The sequence below is a fragment of the Mchenga conophoros genome, linkage group LG20, assembly GCF_057382185.1.
Source record: "Mchenga conophoros isolate Kocher_MC1m ecotype Shallow Benthic linkage group LG20, M_conophoros_male_GT1.1, whole genome shotgun sequence".
In the NCBI taxonomy this organism is placed as follows: Eukaryota; Metazoa; Chordata; class Actinopteri; order Cichliformes; family Cichlidae; genus Mchenga; species Mchenga conophoros.
Window position 1 is genome coordinate 28,235,893 of NC_140545.1, and position 19,546 is coordinate 28,255,438.

The 19,546-nt window shown below is 42.0% G+C and overlaps 1 protein-coding gene across 1 annotated transcript; it reads right to left on the minus strand.

Annotated features, from left to right (window-relative positions):
* Nucleotides 1-167: 167 nt before the first annotated feature.
* LOC146551009 (solute carrier family 2, facilitated glucose transporter member 1-like) lies at nt 168-16,471 on the minus strand. Its single transcript, XM_085259228.1, has 10 exons — nt 16,318-16,471; nt 13,923-14,015; nt 10,823-10,983; nt 10,454-10,694; nt 8,673-8,835; nt 8,148-8,335; nt 7,682-7,786; nt 2,040-2,141; nt 1,444-1,647; nt 168-934 (listed from the first exon to the last, which is right to left on the minus strand). The coding sequence occupies exons 1-10, from the start codon at nt 16,333-16,335 to the stop codon at nt 728-730; spliced, it is 1,482 nt and encodes a 493-aa protein (XP_085115354.1). The 5' UTR covers nt 16,336-16,471; the 3' UTR covers nt 168-727.
* Nucleotides 16,472-19,546: the final 3,075 nt, after the last annotated feature.

The window sequence follows — 19,546 nt, forward strand, 5'->3', positions numbered from 1 at the left end:
CTTGAATTGAAGGAAAAACATTTAAAAGCATTGGAGACTCTCCAAAGATATTCTGCAGGCAGAGTGGGAACATCGGGAGCGTACAGGGAGACGAAACACTAACATGCATTTGCAGTGAGGCCACACAATGCAGAAGTCAAGCTTCATGTATGTCACATCACATCCAGTGCCATTTTATAGGTATTAATTTAATAACTCAGAAAGACAAAAAAAATCAATTATTAAACTTTGTTAAGTTTCATTTTCTCTGTTTGACACACATGTAAACACATTTGTAGTTCTAACATATTACGTTTGACTAAAGTCTTAATTATTAAACAAAATCAAATGTATATAAAAAAGCACACAACCAAGATTTTCTGTCACCTATCAAACATGAAACAGTCCATCTAATGTTTTATATCATTAACTCCAAAACTGAAAGAGACGTGTGGGCAAAAAGAAAAAAAAGGTTCAAAACTCTATTTCCTGTAATAAATAAGGAGAGGGTTCTATATAGTGATTCCATATACTTAACCCGGCTTTTTTCTGTTACAAAATGACACTTGGTTCATTTTGAATGCCTACTGGGATGTCATTTTTACTAGTGACCAACAGTTTGCTGTGCTACAGATCAAGCCCATGGTAACTCTGTGTGAAAGCCCCTACACTGTGGATTACTGGCTCTAACATTAATGGATGAAATATCTAAAACATGGACAACAGTGGTCCCTACATGAACAAACTTTCAAAGATCAGGGTCATCCCCCCTCAGGGTGTTGAATTCTTCCGGGGCTGAGTACTTGTCAGATCCCTGACCTGCTGTCTGGCGGAAGCCCGCTGCAATCTCATCAAAAGTGCAGCCCTTAGTTTCTGGAACCTTGAAGTAGGTGAAGACGAAGAAGCCGAGCAGCAAGATGGTGAAGATGATGAAGACGTAGGGGCCACAGAGTTGCTGGATTAAAGGGAAAGGCTCAATTCTGTTGTTGTTGCAGACAACAAGCTAATAATTACATTATACATTATACATTTTATATATATATATATATATATATATGTGTGTGTGTGTGTGTGTGTGTGTGTGTGTGTGTGTGTGTGTGTGTGTGTGTGTGTATGAATTGGAGCTATAGAAATTGAAATACAAATGGTCCGCAAGACACTCACAGAACAGGACTTTCCTAGACCGGTGCTGAGAGTGTATTGCTTGAATACCAAATTTATTTAAAAAAAAAAAAATTGGCTCTTTGTCTTTTAAGGGCAGTCAATTCAAACTGAATTATGAATTCTGATTGGATCTTCTGTTGTTAGAGTGCATATTTACAGAGTTTTTATGTTCACCGGATTATACCTGTAGCCAACTGAATCTGTTGTTGTCTAATCCATGGAGCAAAAGCACTCAGTTGTACAACTGAAAATAGGAGCCCCAAAACAAACAAACAAAATTTTAAATAAAAGCTGTCTTACCTCAATGTACTGGAAGCACATCCCCACTAAGAAGTTGGCAGACCAATTGGAGAAACCAGCAACTGCAATGGCAGCAGGACGGGGCCCTTGGCTGAAGAGTTCAGCCACAATAAACCATGGGATGGGGCCAGGGCCAATTTCAAAAAAGGCTACAAAACTGAAGATGGCCACAATGCTAATGTAAGACATCCACTTTAGCTGGTCCTTAGAGCAAAGCATATCACAGAAAATGATCAGTTTCATGGTCTATTTTTTTTACATGGTCAGATTTTTATTACTCTTGATCTACAGCAGGGGTCCCCAATCCCAGTCCACGAGGGCCGGTGTCCCTGCAGGTTTTAGATCTCACCCTGGGTCAACACACCTGAATCACATGGTTAGTTAATTACCAGGCCTCTGGAGAACTTCAAGACATGTTGAGGAGGTAATTTAGCCTTTAAATCAGCTGTGATGGATCAGGGACACATCTAAAACCTGCAGGGACACCGGCCCTCGTGGTATGGGATTGGGGACCCCTGATCTACAGTAACATTGTAGCACTCCTACCCTTTAATTCAAAAGGCCTGCTTTCAGTAATGGTGACCACAAACACTTACCAACAATGCCATGGCCACGGTTAGAAAAACTGCTGAAACGGCCATTCCCATCAGACCAATGAGGTGAAGGGGTCTCCTGCCCATACGCTCCACCACAAACAACTACAAGACATACAGATGTTACAAAATGACAACATAAACCAAACATAATACCAGTATTCACAGTGGAGGTAATATCAATGGATCATAACTGTAATCCATTAATAAAAAATTTAATATTTAAAATGCCCAAAGGAAACCATCATAAAAACAGTAATATAATCATCTACTGTTCAACAGTACTTAAAAAATCCCCCAAAATATATGGAATAAAACTTAAAACTCATAAAACTCAGTGCAACATGATGTACCCACAACCCACGCAGCCAGTCCAGGCACTGGCAAAGATGGTAGCAGAGCTAGCCTCTATGCAGCAGAGCAGGTGGTGGTGAACCAGCACCAGCTTGAGATGCTACGTTCAGTCCAGTATTCTGTGTTGCTGAGAGGAATATATAGCGTTCTAGTAAGATGCCAAGGGGGTTCACGAGAGCCACAAGTGGACTTGGGCTTCACGCAAACCTTAATTCACCAAACCACAGATAGGACATGTCATGCCTGTGCTGCGCTCAGTGACTCGAGGTCATCGGACACTGACTCCAGCATATAATGACTCCATTATATGTTATAATGTTACACATTAAAAGCACAAGATTGTGCCAGAACTTCTGTGATGCCATATTTCATTTAATAAAATCAGATTTCCTTTCTCTTATTCATTGGGTAGTTTCACTTGGTGTTGGCTCTCTCTGCGACACAGTGTCACTTCCTGTTCCTGTTGCAATGCACAGTGGTGTTTTGTGTTGTTTATCTGTGTAGCCCATTTCATTGAAACTTTTAGATAACATCTTATTTCATATTATCCATCCATCAATCCATCCATCCATCCATCCATTAATCTTCTTCCACTTATCCGGGGCTTGGTAGCGGGGCAGCAGCCTAAGTAGAGAAGCCCAGACCTCCCTCAACCCCAGCCACCTCCTCTAGCTTGTCCGGTGGAACACTAAGGCAGCGGTCCCCAACCCCCGGGCCTCAGACCGGTACCGGTCCGTGAGTCGTTTGGTACCGGGCCGCGAGAGTTGAGGCTCAGGTATGAAATGTATAGTTTTCAGGGTTTTTATCGGTTTTCAGCGTTATTTTGTTATCGTTTTTATCATTTACTCTGTTTTCCTGGGTCTTTTCACGTGTGTTATGAATAAATTTTCTTTTTTTTCGGTACCGGTACTAGTTTTATTTTGTTGTATTTATCCGCGACACCTTAAAGGCCGGTCCATGAAAATATTGTCGGGCATAAACCGGTCCGTGGCGCAAAAAAGGTTGGGGACCGCTGCACTAAGGTGTTCCCTGGCCAGCCGAGAGATATAATCTCTCCAGTGTGTCTTGGGTGTGCACCGGGTCCCGTCCCGGTGAGACATGCCTGGAACACCGCACCCAGGAGGCGCCCAGGAGCAATGTTCCCTCTAAGCTGCGCGCATGCATAATTGCGCACTGGTGGCACGGTCTCTGCGCACAGAAAATCTAACCTGAATTGAAATTAAAATTAATACTTTAACAATTCTGTTTTGCAGTGTTAGTCAGTGAGTGACTGGCTGCTCCAGTATGGGATTAGAACGATGTCACCTTATCCCATAGTCCAGCCAATTATGCGATTCACATTTGTATATAGGCAGCTAATCAACTTCGTCTATGACAGCGTCCTTATGTGCCGACACCGGTGCTTTAGCTAGCAAAGCGGCGTGGCTGATGTGGAGTGAAGCCACGTAAATGACAACGTGTACAACTATTGGAGATGTGAGCAGGACAGACAGAACAATTGACGGAAAATGTGTTGACTTTATACCAGTTTTTAAATTGTGTTGATAGGCCACGTAAAACCAAAGATAAAAATATATGCAATGTTTGGTTTTCTTCCTGAATACTATCATTGTTTATATTTACTGCGGGAAGAAACGGTCAAAGCCAAATCCAAGAAAAACCCCCACCCTTTCCTATTGGTCGTAAAATGTACCATGTCGACCAATCAGAAAATGTTATGGCAACATGGCACATAGTTGTTTAGGGAGGGGGAAGTTTTAGGAGTGACTGCGGTGTTTTGAGATGTGAGAGATTTGCGACATTTAGGGAAAATCTTGTGCAGTTAGTGTGTAGTAAATAGTTTTGTTGTGTGTGTCAGAACAATACGGCGACTACTGAATGTTACAGGAGTGACAGGAGTGATACATCTCCTGTTGTCAGGCCTGCAGGTATCAGGCTTTTGATGTTCTCCTTTATCTCATAGTGGACAGAAATTATTTTTGGAGTGACACAAATAATTTGTGTGGCATCAAATTTGATGCAGAACAGCTGATTGTTCTGTAAATAGTTTAAAATGTTTATTTTAAAAAACGCCTTGGCTGCATTTTTAGGTAAACTGCTGCAAAAAACTTTGTTGTTTGCATAACTCAGTTACTTTTTTGAAGAAGTAACTATATAATTAATTGCCCAGCATTGCTCATTATATCTGTATCTATGAAGCGCCTTGAGGCGACGTTTGTTGTGATTTGGCGCTATATAAATAAAATTGAATTGAATTGAATATACTGTATTTTGCAGACAGAGAGCTACAGGACTCTCTCCCAGACCACAGACTCATAATACAAGTCAGAGCTTTATAAAGAAAGAAAGAAAGAAAGAAAGAAAGAAAGAAAGAAAGAAAGAAAGAAAGAAAGAAAGAAAAAGTTTTGTTTTCAAAATTGGAGTTCAAGTTATTTTTACTTGTAATAGTGTTAACATACTACACAGGTCATGAACAAGATTTTTTTTTAATTCTCATTGTAAGTGGACTAAAGCAGTTAATTAAAAGTAGTCTAACATAAATGTAAATGCTGTAATTTGATTATTTTAATAAACCATGTAACTTGGATGGATTCGATGCGGCGTGTCCACAGTGCACACGTCTAATGTTGCTCACAGTGGTCCAAGGGACCGCTCAGGGAGTTAGTTAAATTAGAGGAAACATTGCCCAGGAGGCATCCTTGTCAGATGCCTGAACCACCTCAACTGGCTTCTTTCAATGTGGAGGAGCAGCGGCTCTACTCTGGGCCCCTCTCTGGTGACTGAACTTCTCACCCTATCCCTAAGGGAGAAGTCAGCCACCCTTCAGAATAAGCTCATTTCCGCTGCTTGTATCCGCGATATCATTCTTTCGGTCACTACCCACAGCTCCTGACCATAGGTGAGGGTAGGGGCGTAGATCGACCGGTAAATTGAGGGCTTCGCTTTTACGCTCAGCTCTCTCTTCACCACAACAGACCGGTACAGCATCTGCATCACTGCAGCCGCAGCACCAATCCATCTGTTGATCTCCAGTTCCCTTCTTCCCTTCTTAAAAATGGGGACCACCACCCCGGTCTGCAGTCCAGGGGTACTGCCCCTGACCTCTACACAACATTGCAGGGGCGTGTCAGCCAGGACAGCCCTACAACATTCAGAGCCTTCAGGAACTCAGGGCGGACCTCATGCACACCAGGGGCTCTGCCACTAAGGAGTTGTTTAACTGCCTCAGTGACCTCACCCCCCAAAATTGGCAGGTCACCTCCCTCATCCCCAGACTCTGCTTCCTCCTCGTAAGACATGTCAGTGGGATTGAGGAGGTCCTTCCACCGCCCAACAATTTTCGCAGTCGAAGTCAGTAGCGCTCCACCAGCACTATACGCAGTACCGCATACAGCCTCCTGAGTCGCCTGACGGTTTGCCAGGATCTCTTCGAGGCAGTCTGAAAGTCTTTTTCCATGGCCTCTTCGAACTCCTCCCACACCTGAGTATTTGCTTCAGCCACTGCCGGAGCCACATTCCACTTGTCCTATTGGGCTAGCCAAGCCCAATAGGACTCCTTCGTCAGCCTTGTGGCTCCCTTCACCTCTGGTGTCCACCATTTGGTTCAGGGGTTACAACGACAGGCACCAACCACCTTGCGGCCACAGCACAGTTAGCACAGCCTGCTAGGCGTTCACAGCACACCCTCACTATACGTTTAGGTGCACCGGGTCTGTCCAGTGTTCTCCCCCGTCGTCTAATCCAACTCACCACCAGGTGGTGTTCAGTTGACAGATCAGCCCCTCTCTTTACCCGAGTGTCGAGAACATATGGCCGCAGCTCTGGTGATATGATTACAGAATCGATCATCAACCTGCAGCCTAGAGCGTCCTGGTGCCACGTGCACTTTGGACACTCTTATGTTCGAACATGGTGTTCGTTATGGCCAAACTGTGGTTTGCACAGAAGTGCAATAACAAAACATCACTTGGGTTCAGATCACGCCCCTCCAGTTCTCGCTGTCGTTACCCACGTGAGCATTGAAGTCCCCCATTAGGACAACAGGCGGAGCATCTTCCAGCACCCCACCCAGGGACTCTAAAAAGGCTGGGTACTCTGAGCTGCCACTCAGCGCATAAGCGCAGATGACAGTCAGGACCTGTTCCCCGACCCAAAGGTGCAGGGAACAAACCCTCTCATCCACCGGGAGGAACCCCAACATACAGGCAGTAAGCCAAGGAGATATTAAAATACCAGGGGACTGGTTCCAGAGCCCAAGCCATGCGTTGAGGTGAGCCTGACTATATCTAGCCAGGAACATTCAACCTCACGGACTAACTCAGGCTCCTTCCCCACCAGAGAGGTGACATTCCATGTCCCAAATGCCAGTCTTGGATCAGTCCACCAGGGCCTCCACTCCTGGCCGCTGCCCACCACACAATGCACACGACCCCCTATGGCGCCTCCTGCGGGTGGTGGACTTGCAGGAGGATGGCGCCTTTAAATAACATGTATTTTTATTATTATTGTTATTATTATAGTTTAATCTTCATGTGCCTTATTCAAAGCACACTCTCTGTTGAATCTATCTAATATTCACAGTACTCATTCACTGTGACTTTAGGGATTTGTCAGCTTAGCTTAGTTCATAACCAACTAGCTAGCTGCACTTTCCTGCTCAGTGTGTTACATGTTTAGGTACTCAGCCTTCCTTAGTATAAATGATACATTTAATAAATGTAGCCAGTTTACAGCTCTGGAGGCTAAAAAGAACACCGCGGTATACCAAAATCTTTTCTCTTCCTTAATCATTTTTCCCAGCTATCCACCTGGTATTGGTTTAGGTCTTCCACGAGAATTCCTTCCTCCTGTGTGTTTTTCCAACATTGCTCAGTATTAGCTCTTCATGGGTCTGCTCTTGTACTATTGTTCCCATGCAGCTGGGACTGTACCCTGGATAGGTCTTTGGAGGACAGGCTATTTATTCTTTTGACCTCTGTTATTTTGTTTGGCAGTTTATAGATCCTCAGTTATGTACAGTTATGTATCTTATTCATACAGGACCTGTTTTCTAATGATACTGTTGCACACCTCTGTTAGCCGCCTACCCTCCGACCGAGATTCTCTCATTCTGGAATATAAAATTCCCCTCTCGTCCCTGTAGGCAGTCTATCCTTAAGGCCTGGGTCCTCTACCAGAGGCCTGGGAGCTTGTGCAGTATTTTAGCTGTTCCTAGGATATATATAGGATTTATATATGTATATATACATAGAGCTTATTTTTTTGTTTCAACTTGTTCTTTTGCAACTTACAGAAACAACTGTGAATGCAGTGTTGACCACTCCTGTGCCGATAGTTGCATAGACAGGCTGGGACACGCCTGCTCGCTCAAAGATCATAGTTGAGTAGTAGAACACCTACAGAAGATGACAGACACAAGACACAGGTGCGATACTTGAACTTTATATCTTTCTGTGCATGAATTTCTTCTCTACACCTTGCACTTCAACTCGAATGCACTGTTAATGAATAATGATTTCAAGAACATGAGTTATGACTAATCATTTTAGTAGTAGTAGTAGTACAGTAGTAGTAGCAGTAGTTCATGTTACTAAATAGGATCTCATTACTTAATGGTCGTTAAAGTTATTGTTTAGGTCATTTGTAATCTATGTAGCTTAAGAGATGTAAAACATTTTATCTTATACCCTTTGTTTTATACTCGATGGCATTCACTACAATAGAATGCACAAGTTCTCTTTTGCTCATTTGACTTACAGCATTGATACCAGACAGTTGCTGTGACAGCTGCAGCATGATGGCAACAAAGATGGGCTGGCGGTACACGGGGGAGCGGAAAAGTTCAGGGATGGTCACCTTCTTTTCCTTCATCATCTGCTGGCTCTCCTCCTTCATCTCCTCCATTTCCTCACTCACGTCATCAGTACCCCGTAGTTTAATTAGGACTGGAAGACAGTAGTTATTTCTATGATGTTATGTTACAACTGTCTAGCAGTATATTAGATGGTTTTGGCAGAAATTGTGTGGATAAAAGAAGATTTATTTGTGTAACTTGAGATATAGGTGTTGTTTACAATGAGTCTCTATTGTGTATTTGAGTGTCTATGTGTGTATTCTTCTGTGTTTATTCTAATGAATAGCAATTTTTAGTTTTAGACATTGGGAGTCAGGACATTTGAGAACATGCCTGCCTCTTTGTACTGTAATCTATAATCCCCAAATGTTCCTGTTTGATTGCATTTGATTTTTTCGTCGTCTCTCATGACAGTGTGTTCATCTTACCGCCGCGGGCTTTGTTCTCCTCGTTGCAGTTGATGAGGAGGTATCGGGGGCTCTCAGGACAGAGAGGCAACAGGACACATTGCAGCACAGATGGTAGCAGAGTAAAACCCAGTAGGAGGGGCCATAGGGATGCATTCCCCATGATGGATTCAAGCCCAAAAATCTAAACAATGTATACAATAGACTCCTTATTTGAAAGCCCCTTTCAGACTTGGAATATACACAACAGTAAATTAGTAACGACATCAAATGCTTGAAGTGTCAGCATTTATATATTTTTTAAAAATTAAATTCCCCTCTCGTCCCTGCGGGCGGTCTATCCTTCAAACTCGGGTCCTCTACGAGAGGCCGGGGAGCTTGAGGGTCCTGCACAGTATCTTAGCTGTTTCTGGGTCTGTGCTCTTCTGGATAGAGATCTCCAGTGTTGTTCCTGGGATCTGCTGGAGCCACTCGCCGAGCTCGGGAGTGACTGCATGTAGTGCTCTGATTACCACTGGGACCACATCTTCTCCAGCTCTTCTCTGAGCCCTTGGTACTTCTCAAGCTTCTTGTGTTCCTTCTTCTTAATCTTGCTGTCATTTGGTATCTCTACGTCTATCACTACAGCTGTCTTCTTCTGCTTGTCCACTGAGTTCCTGATGAAGGCTTTTAGGGTCCTGTTGATCTTGTATAGTTCCAGGATCCAGGTATGGGGCATCGAGTCATAGGGCTTCTTGTAATCAATCCTGGCAGTGCATAGGTTGGTCAGTCTTGCAGTCTTGGCTGACTGCTCGGTCTACCAGTAGCTGGTATTTTGTGCCTCTGGTATTCTTACCAATTCCTTTCTCTGCCCTGCTAATGTATTGACCCATGTGCCTATCCAGCTTAGCCACTATGATGCCTGACAAGAACCCCCATGTGGTACTGAGGCAGATTATTGGCTGGTAATTGGATGGGACTGGTTTCTTCTGGGGGTATTTGAGGATCAGGACTGTCCGGCCTTCGGTTAGCCATTCTGGGTGTCTCTCATCCACTAGCAGCTGGTTCATTTCTGCAGCCAGACGCTTGTGGAGTGCAGTCAGCTTCTTCAGCCAGTAGGCGCGAACTATGTCGGGGCCTGGTGCTGTCTGACTCTTCATATTGGAGAATCTTGGGTGTCTGCCAGTGTGATGGTTACTGGACCCTGTTCAGGGAGGTTGCTGTGGTCTTCTCTTAGATCCACTAGCCACTGAGCATTGCTGCTATGTGTTGCGTCCTTCTCCCATATGCTCTTCCAGTATTGTCCCATCTCCAACCTTGGTGGTGCTGTTCTACTGTTTACCTGGAAGTTACTAAAATTATCTACAGTATAGTTGTGTCTTATCCTGTAGAAACTGCAGTGTTGTCAATGCGTTGCCAGGCCTTCACTGCAGCTGCCTTGTTTGTTGGCATCTGTGCCTTCATTTTGTCTTCATTAACTAGAAAGCACAATCTATTGGATTGAAATCAGGTGACTCTCTTGGTCATAGCGAATACAGTTTCTTTGCCTTGAATAACACTTGGGTGGCTTTTGCGGTCTACACTGCGAAACAATGCACGTGGATAATGAATATTTTTACAGCATTTAGCTGAATGTGAGCAGAGTATAGCCCTGTAACACTGGACTCTCCTGTGGTGGTGTGCAGAGTGTACAGAGGCAAAAATCACAAAAAATGTGTCATTATCTAGGAACTTATGAAAGTGATTATACGCATTATTAATCAACTGTTACTCAAACTGGTAAATGGTGGGAGTATTTGTGGTTAAAAATGTAAGGCTCTCACCTGTGCCATGAGAATGCCGATCACTACACCAAGCTGATGCAGCGTTCCTAATGCTCCCCGGAGAGATGTGGGTGAGATTTCCTCAATGTACATGGGCACAAAACCAGTGGACAGGCCAGAATAGACACCCACAATTAAACGTCCAATAACGAGCATCTCAAAGGAAGCAGCCAATTTGGAGAATCCCATAAATATTGCAGAAATGAATGCAAGCACATTGGCCATGAGCATGGAGTTCCTCCTTTAAAAAATAATTTACCATAAATGCTCTTTAATAAGAAAACTTTAAAAAAAAAATTAATTTTTAAATTTAATTAAAAAAAAAATATGGATGTATATAGATCTTGTTAGCAACGGAGAGAGTCATACCTGCCAAAGCGGTTAACAAAGAGACCGACAGAAAAGGAGCCAAACATCCCTCCCACAGAGAAGATGGCCACAGAGAGAGACCACAGAGCTGTTAGAGTGGTCTGAGGGATGGGCTCTGAAAACCTGCTGCTCCATGTCTCATTGTAGAAGCTCTCAATGATCTAAAACATAAAACAGTACGCAGTAACAGTCTTATTGTAAGACACATAAAGACAGATTAAAGTAAAGTGAAGTAGCTCTTATGTACACAACAGCACTTTAATCCCAACTTTTGCTTAGTGACCCTTGGTGATTTAATACTTTACGCTCAGGGTGAAATACGAAGACAAATATTGGATACACTGCGTTGTCATTTAATTTCCAGAGTCTAATATTTCCAACTCTTTCAGACTTCATGACTTGGGTGGTCTTTAACTTTCTCTCCAGAACTTTCATCAACAGGTCATATGTAAGAGTAATACAGTCAGTCATTATCCTTCTGATACCATTCTAACTTGGTGAACATGATACCTCATGCGCATGTATGTAGCTACATTCATGTCACGGCCTGCAAAGGCAGACCGTGTGGAGTGTGTGAGGAGGACTAGGTGCAGACACAGACGAGGAGCCAAAACTAAACTTGAACAAAAAGCGAGCCTTTATTTTGGGGTTGAAACTCACAAACATAAAACACAACAAACAAAATGAGGGAAAATCTAAACACACACTGGGAAAACCATGACTTTTACTATGACTGAAACAAGATAATGACTATGAGAACTGTGACATGATGGAGGTAACGCAGAACACAGATACAGAACAAAGGAAGACAGAGGACTTAAACACACACATAAGGTTATTAGGGGAAATGGAGGCACATGGAAAAACAGCTGACAAGAATGAACCTAATGATGCCACAGTGGAAGTGAAACTAAAACAATGAACATGGACCCCAAGACCCCCTCAAAGTAAAACAGGAACCATAAAAAGACGCAGACATGACATGACAGATTAGATACACTAACCAATAAGGGAGACTAAAACACAGGGGTGAGCCACAAGGGGAACCTGAAAAACCATGAACTGTAACCTAGGTGTGGCAGAATTTAGCTAGATAAGCTGAAATGAAGAACACAAATGAATAACAAAATACAAAGAAACTCACAAACACTGGGACCCAGTGACAATTTAAAGATGATTTTTCTTCAGCCTTAACCTCCTAAGACCCAAAGTCTTCCACAGCATGCATTTTAAATTTCTTTTTGATATTTGGGCATATTGGGGCCCGATAAATGTAAAAACAAAGAATTACCAGATTTTTTTTTTTTTTACCTGATTTTTGTTTCTAAGAAAAATGAGAGCCACAAATGAGGATATTCGTTTAAAATTTCGATAGAACAGTGGCAGTATAATGTCCTTGCAAGTGGATATCAGGCCATTGTAGAGCAAAATTGAGTATTTTGGTCTAAATAACCCAAAATGTGATGTCCAAATATGTGGACGCAGGGTTCTAGGAGGTTAAAGCAGTTCTGGCTAAATGTCAGGTAACTCAGGAGGGGTGCTCTACTCACACTGTATAGTATAGGCACCGCGGACTTCAACCGAGGATCAGTGGTACAGTAAAATCAGTGGTATGGAAGGAATACTTCTTCTTCTTCATTTAATCCTTAGTTATATTTATTATCTGTCTCTCTTGCACAGTTGTAGAATTCTTCCTGTTAAAGAGCGTTTTTCCTTCCCACTGTTGCCAAGTGCTTGCTCAAAGTGGGTTTACTGACCATTGCAGTTTTCTCTGTATTAATGTAGGGTCTTCACCTTACAATATGAAGCACCTTGGGGCAACTGTTGTGTTTTGGTGCTATATGATTGGGATTGAATTCAGTCTGACTTGTTTACAGTGAGTCTTTGTCACCACTTTGTTCAGAATTTTTATGGGTAGAATTTGTAGGTGGAGCCAAGTGGCAGCAGGCTTCTACTTTGGTAGACGCCTTCTACAGGATCTTGTGGCTGCTTTTTGTAGATGACATGGTTCTCTTGCCTTAACCAGGTGGTGGCTTGAAGCAGCGGGAAAGAGAATCAGCACCTCCAAATGTGACTCCATGGTTCTCAGCAGGAAAAGGGTAGAATGCCCACTCAGGGTCGGGAAGTTGTTGGCTCATGTGGAGAAGTTTAAGTATTTCTGGTTCTTGGTCACATGTAAGGGGGGAGGTAATGAGATTCCACACCACTGCAGATTTGAGTGCTTTTCTGGTCTGTTGAGATGAAGAGCGCTTAGTAAAGCTGTCAATTTACCGGTCACTCTATGTCCCTACTCTCACTGATGGCATCAAGCTCTGGGTAATGACCGATAGAATCGGATTGCAGATACACACAGTAAAAATTCGTTTTCTGCAATCAGCGTTAGAGATAAGGTGAGAAGTTCAGTCATTCAGGAGAGACCCAGAGTGTAACATGGTACACTAATGTGCCTGTTTTAATTCATCTCCATATTATTGTGTGAAGTTGCACTGGGTTGGGAGTGTGTGTGTGTGTGTGTGTGTGTGTCACATTTCTGGTGAGCCAATGGCTGTAATGTGGTTGGACTACTAGGCAGGTGTAATTGATTGCACTGATACACTGGTCTACTTATAGCCCACACTACAAACACTGCTGTGTTATTTTGTCTCTCTGTGCAGGCCAGGGCCTATGATATGCCACAGCTTAAAGGCAGCGGAGTTGCAGAGGCTGGAGTGACCACTGGCTATCTACTTGCAGGGTGGTGGGTCTCAGAGGACAACTGCTAACCCTGTTGAAGTCATCGTGTGGAGTGCAACTGGCATTGTGATTTCATAAAAATGTTCTTTTAAGTCATCGGAGCTTTTCACTATGTGTTAACAGCATTTAACACTGACGCGTTTGTTTGAGATGGGAATGTTTAAGCCACATAAATTAATACATGTGAAAACAGTAAATATACCACATGGATTCAGCTTCAAAACCTTAACTGAAAAAAAAAGAGTTGATCTTCATCAGTGAAACTAACTACTGTATCGCTATTCTAATTCCATTTGTTCTCACACATTTTCAAATATGTATATTTTTTCCTCCTTTACATTCTTCATTCAGACAATGAAACTCTCACATTTTGAGGAGCATTGATGACGCCAGTATTGTAGCCAAACTGAAGCGAGCCAATCACAGCTGTCCCTACTGTGATCATCAGCTGGGGCGTCACCTATTGTTATAAGACAGAAAGAGAAGATTGATAATTACTGTTGGAAGAGGAAAAATCCCTTTTTAATCATGTTACAACCCTCCTAAAACTGTGTGTGGGTAAAAAGATCAAATTTGGAGCTCTCTTGAAGCTATTTTTTATTCTATTAACTTTATCACTTGATAACATTCATTTCTCTCTATCATTTTGATTCATGCAAAAGTTACATTTTCTTTTGATATTTTGTAGTTATGTAGCACTTTATTTCTCTAGCTGCAAAACTCGTTCATGCATCAGCACAGCATTTTCAATATATGCCTTTGCTTTGTCTAAGATTCACACACTCACTGATGGATGGATTGTGGAAACATGGTGTACAGTATCTTGCCCAGGAGCAAGGGATCAAAGCATCAATCTTCCATTTAGAAGAAAACCTGCACTACCTTGACTGGTTAAGTCAGGTTTTACCAGGCTGCTACTCGTTTTCCCGTACTCTCTTGGAAACAGAAATCAGCAACAGCTGATTGCTCTGACTGTTGTGGTACCCAGAATGAGGATCGTAATCCTGGAGGAACTTCATAGCAAACAATGAGATTTCAATCGAGCTGTTTCAGCAAGCATCATCAGGAATGTGAGGTGTATATTTAACAAAATGGACAAACTTAGTGAGCTGATCAAACCCCAGAGAGCACATCAGAGTGACAGAAGTGTTTCATGGAGGACTGAAGTATTGCAGTTAGATGCTGACACTCAGACATGGCTTCAAGACTTTTTAGGTGAACAAAGAGGTTATTTTGGATTATTAGAAGAAATGCAGAAGAATTGCACTGTAGTTCTAATTGAAATATTGTGTAAACTTTGAATGGATGGATGCAGGATGTTTATCGTTGATGGATTAATCCCTGATGCATCGATTGGCATGTGTAAATATATCTATTGATCTGGTTAGTTAAGTAGCAGAGGGGGTGGTTAATCAGGTTCAGCTACTTTGGTGTTAATGAAATTAACAACAGGTGCACTAGAGGGGCAGCACTGAGACAACTCCCAAAATATGAATACATCTGTCCCTCTTCATATTCTCTGACTATTTTTGATTAGTTTTACATTTGCCTAGGGTCAGTGCAACCACTGGTAGCATGAGGAAACCTGGACCCCACAGAGGTTGAACAGGCAGTTCACCTCCTCCAGGATGGTACAAACAAGGCAAACAAGGTTTGCTGTGTCTCCCTGAACAGACTCAAGAGCATACAGGGGAGCTGGACATGTTCATAGAAGGTAAAAACCCATCAGCAGTACTGGTATCTGCCTCTTTCTGCAAGCAGGAACTGGGTGAGTGCTGCCATAGTCCTACAAAATGACCACCAGAAGGCCAGTAATGTCTCCCACCAACCAGTGACTTCAGTGGTGCCCTGTTCTTTTCACTTTGATTTGTTTTCACTGATCTCATCCATCTGTAGGCTGATACTTTTACCTTCCATTTAACAATATGACATCCTGTGTTTCTTGACTTGTTTTCAAAGTGTTATCAGTGTAGATGAAAGCATTGTATCATTGTGTATGTGACAGGGTGAAGGAAAGAAATTAATAATAATAGTAATTATAATAAAGTTTGTTTTATATAGTTTATATTTATTTGTGTGCTTGCTCTTTCATTTGCAGGGCTATAGCTTCTAAGCTAACTATTATTATAGCTAAGCCTGTAATAAAATTAAAGTCTAATCCCTGTCATGTCAGGAGTGCTGCTTCTGCTGTACAGTCAAATACATCAGCATATATAGTACAAATGTACACAGATCCTATGATGTGTAACACAACTTTACACAAAATTGCATGGCATGCTGTATAAAAGTACTTAAATCCTTAAACGCAGACCATCTTAAAAAACTACTAATCCACATATTAATGCATCAATTTTACTTCTTTACTGACAGTTTAAGACTGATCAAACTTTATTATTTTACATAAATTTTGAATCACTTGTTGTAAAACAGTGTTTATGCAAAACATTTGTAAGACAAAGACTAAATTTATCTTCTGTTGCTACTATCTCACGGTGTAATAAGAAAATTGAAGCACTGCTTACAGCTGTAAGAAAAGGAGTAGAAGTCCTGACTGTGCTGCTGAATTTAGGTCAAACACACCATTAAAACATCCTAATTTTTATATCTGAAGTTATTGTTTCACTCACTATGACATGGTGTCTGCTGTGAAAACGTGCTGCCACATAATGGATTAAACACTGGAGCCTTTTAATTGTATTCCGGACCTATTTCTTTTTTCAACAAACAAAATCTTCATCCTGTATGAATCAAGCAGCAGTTACCTTGCCACTGCACTCCATGGCAGCCCACAAAATCCAAAATCCGGATTGTCAGTAATCAGTCAGGTAATTTACTATCTACAATAAAACAGTGCTCATGATGTTGCCTGCTAGACTTGAGTCCTACATCAGTGTAAACAAATCTTTTTCAGTTCCTTCCTCCATTCACCTGCAGCAGTAAGCAGCTTAGTGACGTCAGCACTAAGTGGATCTTAATGAGCTGCTGAGGTCCCAGCAAAGCAGCACTATCATGATGTTGACATCCTAGGGCTGAAGTCTCAGAGCTGTAATACATTCACTGACTGATTTAGTCTTAGATGCATTTAATAAGTTAAAAAAATGAAATTATTCACACATTTTTTTTCAATGTACATCTTCTTATAGATGATTAAAAAAATGTAAATACAAATTAAATTTTAAAAAAAAACCTAGTGGGGGTTGTCTCTTAAGAGGATTGTTGGCCCACTATTAATCACGAGCCTCGTCACTTGAGCCAAGGAGTGAAAAAGGCGTCTGTAATGATCACCTGAGGTTTCAGGTGAAAACACTGTGAGACCTTGCCTCACCCTGTCATGTGACCTATTAAGGTCAAAACTACACTGTAAGTGGCAGACAGCTGGTGTGGTCAGCCGCCGCGCTGTTCAATGATGGACACTCACAGTGGACACAGAGGAACTCTTTTACTCTTCCATCTGTCTTTTATCTAATTTAGTGAACAGTTCAGATAAAATAGTTACACGTAGATGCTGAAAATGACAGCCTCAGTGTTGAACATACTGTGACTCACTTGGCCTCTCTCAAAGTGTAAATTAGCCCACCCACCTCTCCGATCACACTCTGGCTCTCGTTCTGATAGAAACTGAATATTTAACAGTGTTTCCTGAAAACCGTCTTTTGCATAATCACTTCTTAATAACTTTAAATTTACAATAATGAATTACACTGCAGCGGGGAATACATTATAGGAGATGTCTTTTTGAAAGTGCTGTAACTGAGTGTATGGATGTAATCCCTCCAGTGTTATCTTCTTCATGTGCCAACACAGTGCAGAGCAGCCACCTCAACTCTGCTCTCACAGAGGTCAGCTGTTGTGTTATTAGTGTTACATACATCTGGATACTAACAAAGAAATCCACAAATCACAAGTACTTGACTCCCTGGTGTAACTCGTAAATACATATCTTGAAAAAGATAAGATGGGAATAACCCCGGCTTTGTTTTCAGAGCTTTAGCCAGGCTGACAAATACAGAGGGCCATGTGTGCCAAAATGAATTAAATAAATACATCATGAAGTATTAATTAAATATGGCATCAATTAAAGTATATATAAATAATTAAATAAATATCAGTTAATTTTATTATTAAACATTTAATTAATTATTAATTCATATTAATGAATATTTTCTAGTCTAGAAATTAATGATCTAATCTTCTGGTCAGTCTAACAAGACAGACTCCATGTGTAAAACTGCTCCAACGTTTTTGGAGATGTTCGTTCCCGCTAACATTCAGCTCAGTTTTCAAAACTGCTGCTCCTCACTTCTCAGTGGAGGTAAAACCCAAGGTTTAGCATTTTAACACCTGATTTGTGTGTTTTTTGTTCAATGAGCAGTATGACCTGAGACTAAACCACAGTATCACTCCATCACACGGCAAACACCCCCTATCTTATGGATGTGTAACCCTGTGAAAACGCTTCCTGTTCAATAAAATAGGGCTGGAAGTGAATTTAGTTTCTTATGAAACTATCTTTTCTTATTGGACAAACCTGTTGAGATTAGAACTTTATAGATTTGGCACCTTAAAATCTTTTCAATCATTGTCACACGGATCGAGGGCATCTGTCTCAAAGTGACATCTGTCATAGTCCTGGTCATCTGCAGCAGTCACCCTGGATGTATTTAGGACCTCCTCAGACGTTCGCCAGGTCGTCAGATGTTCTGTACTGCTAAATCGGCCTCTATGCTTGCTTTAAACTCCTCGTAACTTTCTGTGCTAAGTGTTTTGCTCCTTGTGTCTCCTGTCACCGGTGCTTTGGATCACTCCCCACGCTAACCTGTTACTTCCTCAGATTGTCTGAAGCTGGTCTGCTATCTGCTACTACTCACCTGCTGCCTATCCACTGCTCACTGGAAATCCAAAAAGGATCGGAAAGATCACCTACCTGCCCTACCTTCACTCTGAACACAATGGGGTGATGCAGGTGAGACTTTGGAAAGAACGCTTCATGTCTCTTTGAAACCAAAACAATACAATTTGACAGCTTGTGCAGCTATTTGAAGAGCTTGGGAAGCAGGAGTGCTGTTTTGCTGTAAAGGCAGCCATCACAACACTGTCAAATGCAAAAAACACAAAGGTGCTGAAACCCTTAAACACTGTTGTTGTCGTTATTTTCTTTCTAAGAAGAACCATGGTCGAATGACCGATGTCACGAACTAGTCTCCAGTCCTTGACATTGTCCGTGTCTGGGTCTCGTCTGAGTATTATTCTCCAGCTTGTGATTAAAAACATGGATATGAAACACCATGATGCAAACAGCTTATTATTTATTATTATTTGACTCTGCTTCTGCTCTGCTCATGCCAAACTGCTTTAATAAAATATCCTGTAATATCCACCAAAGTCTAAATTGTAGACATTCTCCTTTTAATCATTTGTGAAACAGCAAACCCTGAATATTCATCCTCAGTTTAAATAGCTCCTACAGGTTACTGGAGCCTTTTAAAAGTTACAGAACCTCAGGGCCTGCTGTTCAGGCCACTAAACTGGGCCCAGTTAATTACCAAGTGCACAGGTGTTACTGGCTTTTTCTTTTCTTAACAGACGAGTCAGGGTAGATGACTGGACAACAGAGGTAGCAAATGTTGGGCTCCATCAGGCTCTATACTACTTACTGTTCAAGTCCCACAGGATCGCAGACACACTCATCCCCCTGCCTTTCCAAACGCCTTCGATGCTTGCTCCCTCTTGGGGAACATGGCGGGTCTGAGCCCGCGCTGGAATGGTAGCGCTGGGCAGGATGGCTGCTGCGTTGCTTCGAACTATTCCTCACCCCCTACCCAACCCTGTGGCTTGTCATGTCTTCCATAATGTTGTGCTGTGGACATTCATGTGCTTCTTTTTGTGCAGAGGAGTTTTTTCGTTTCCTGTTCTCATGCTGTCCTCCCAGGAGCCCAGCACAAGTAGAGGTCTCTTTTTTTCCTCTTGTACTTTCCCATTGTAGTGTATATT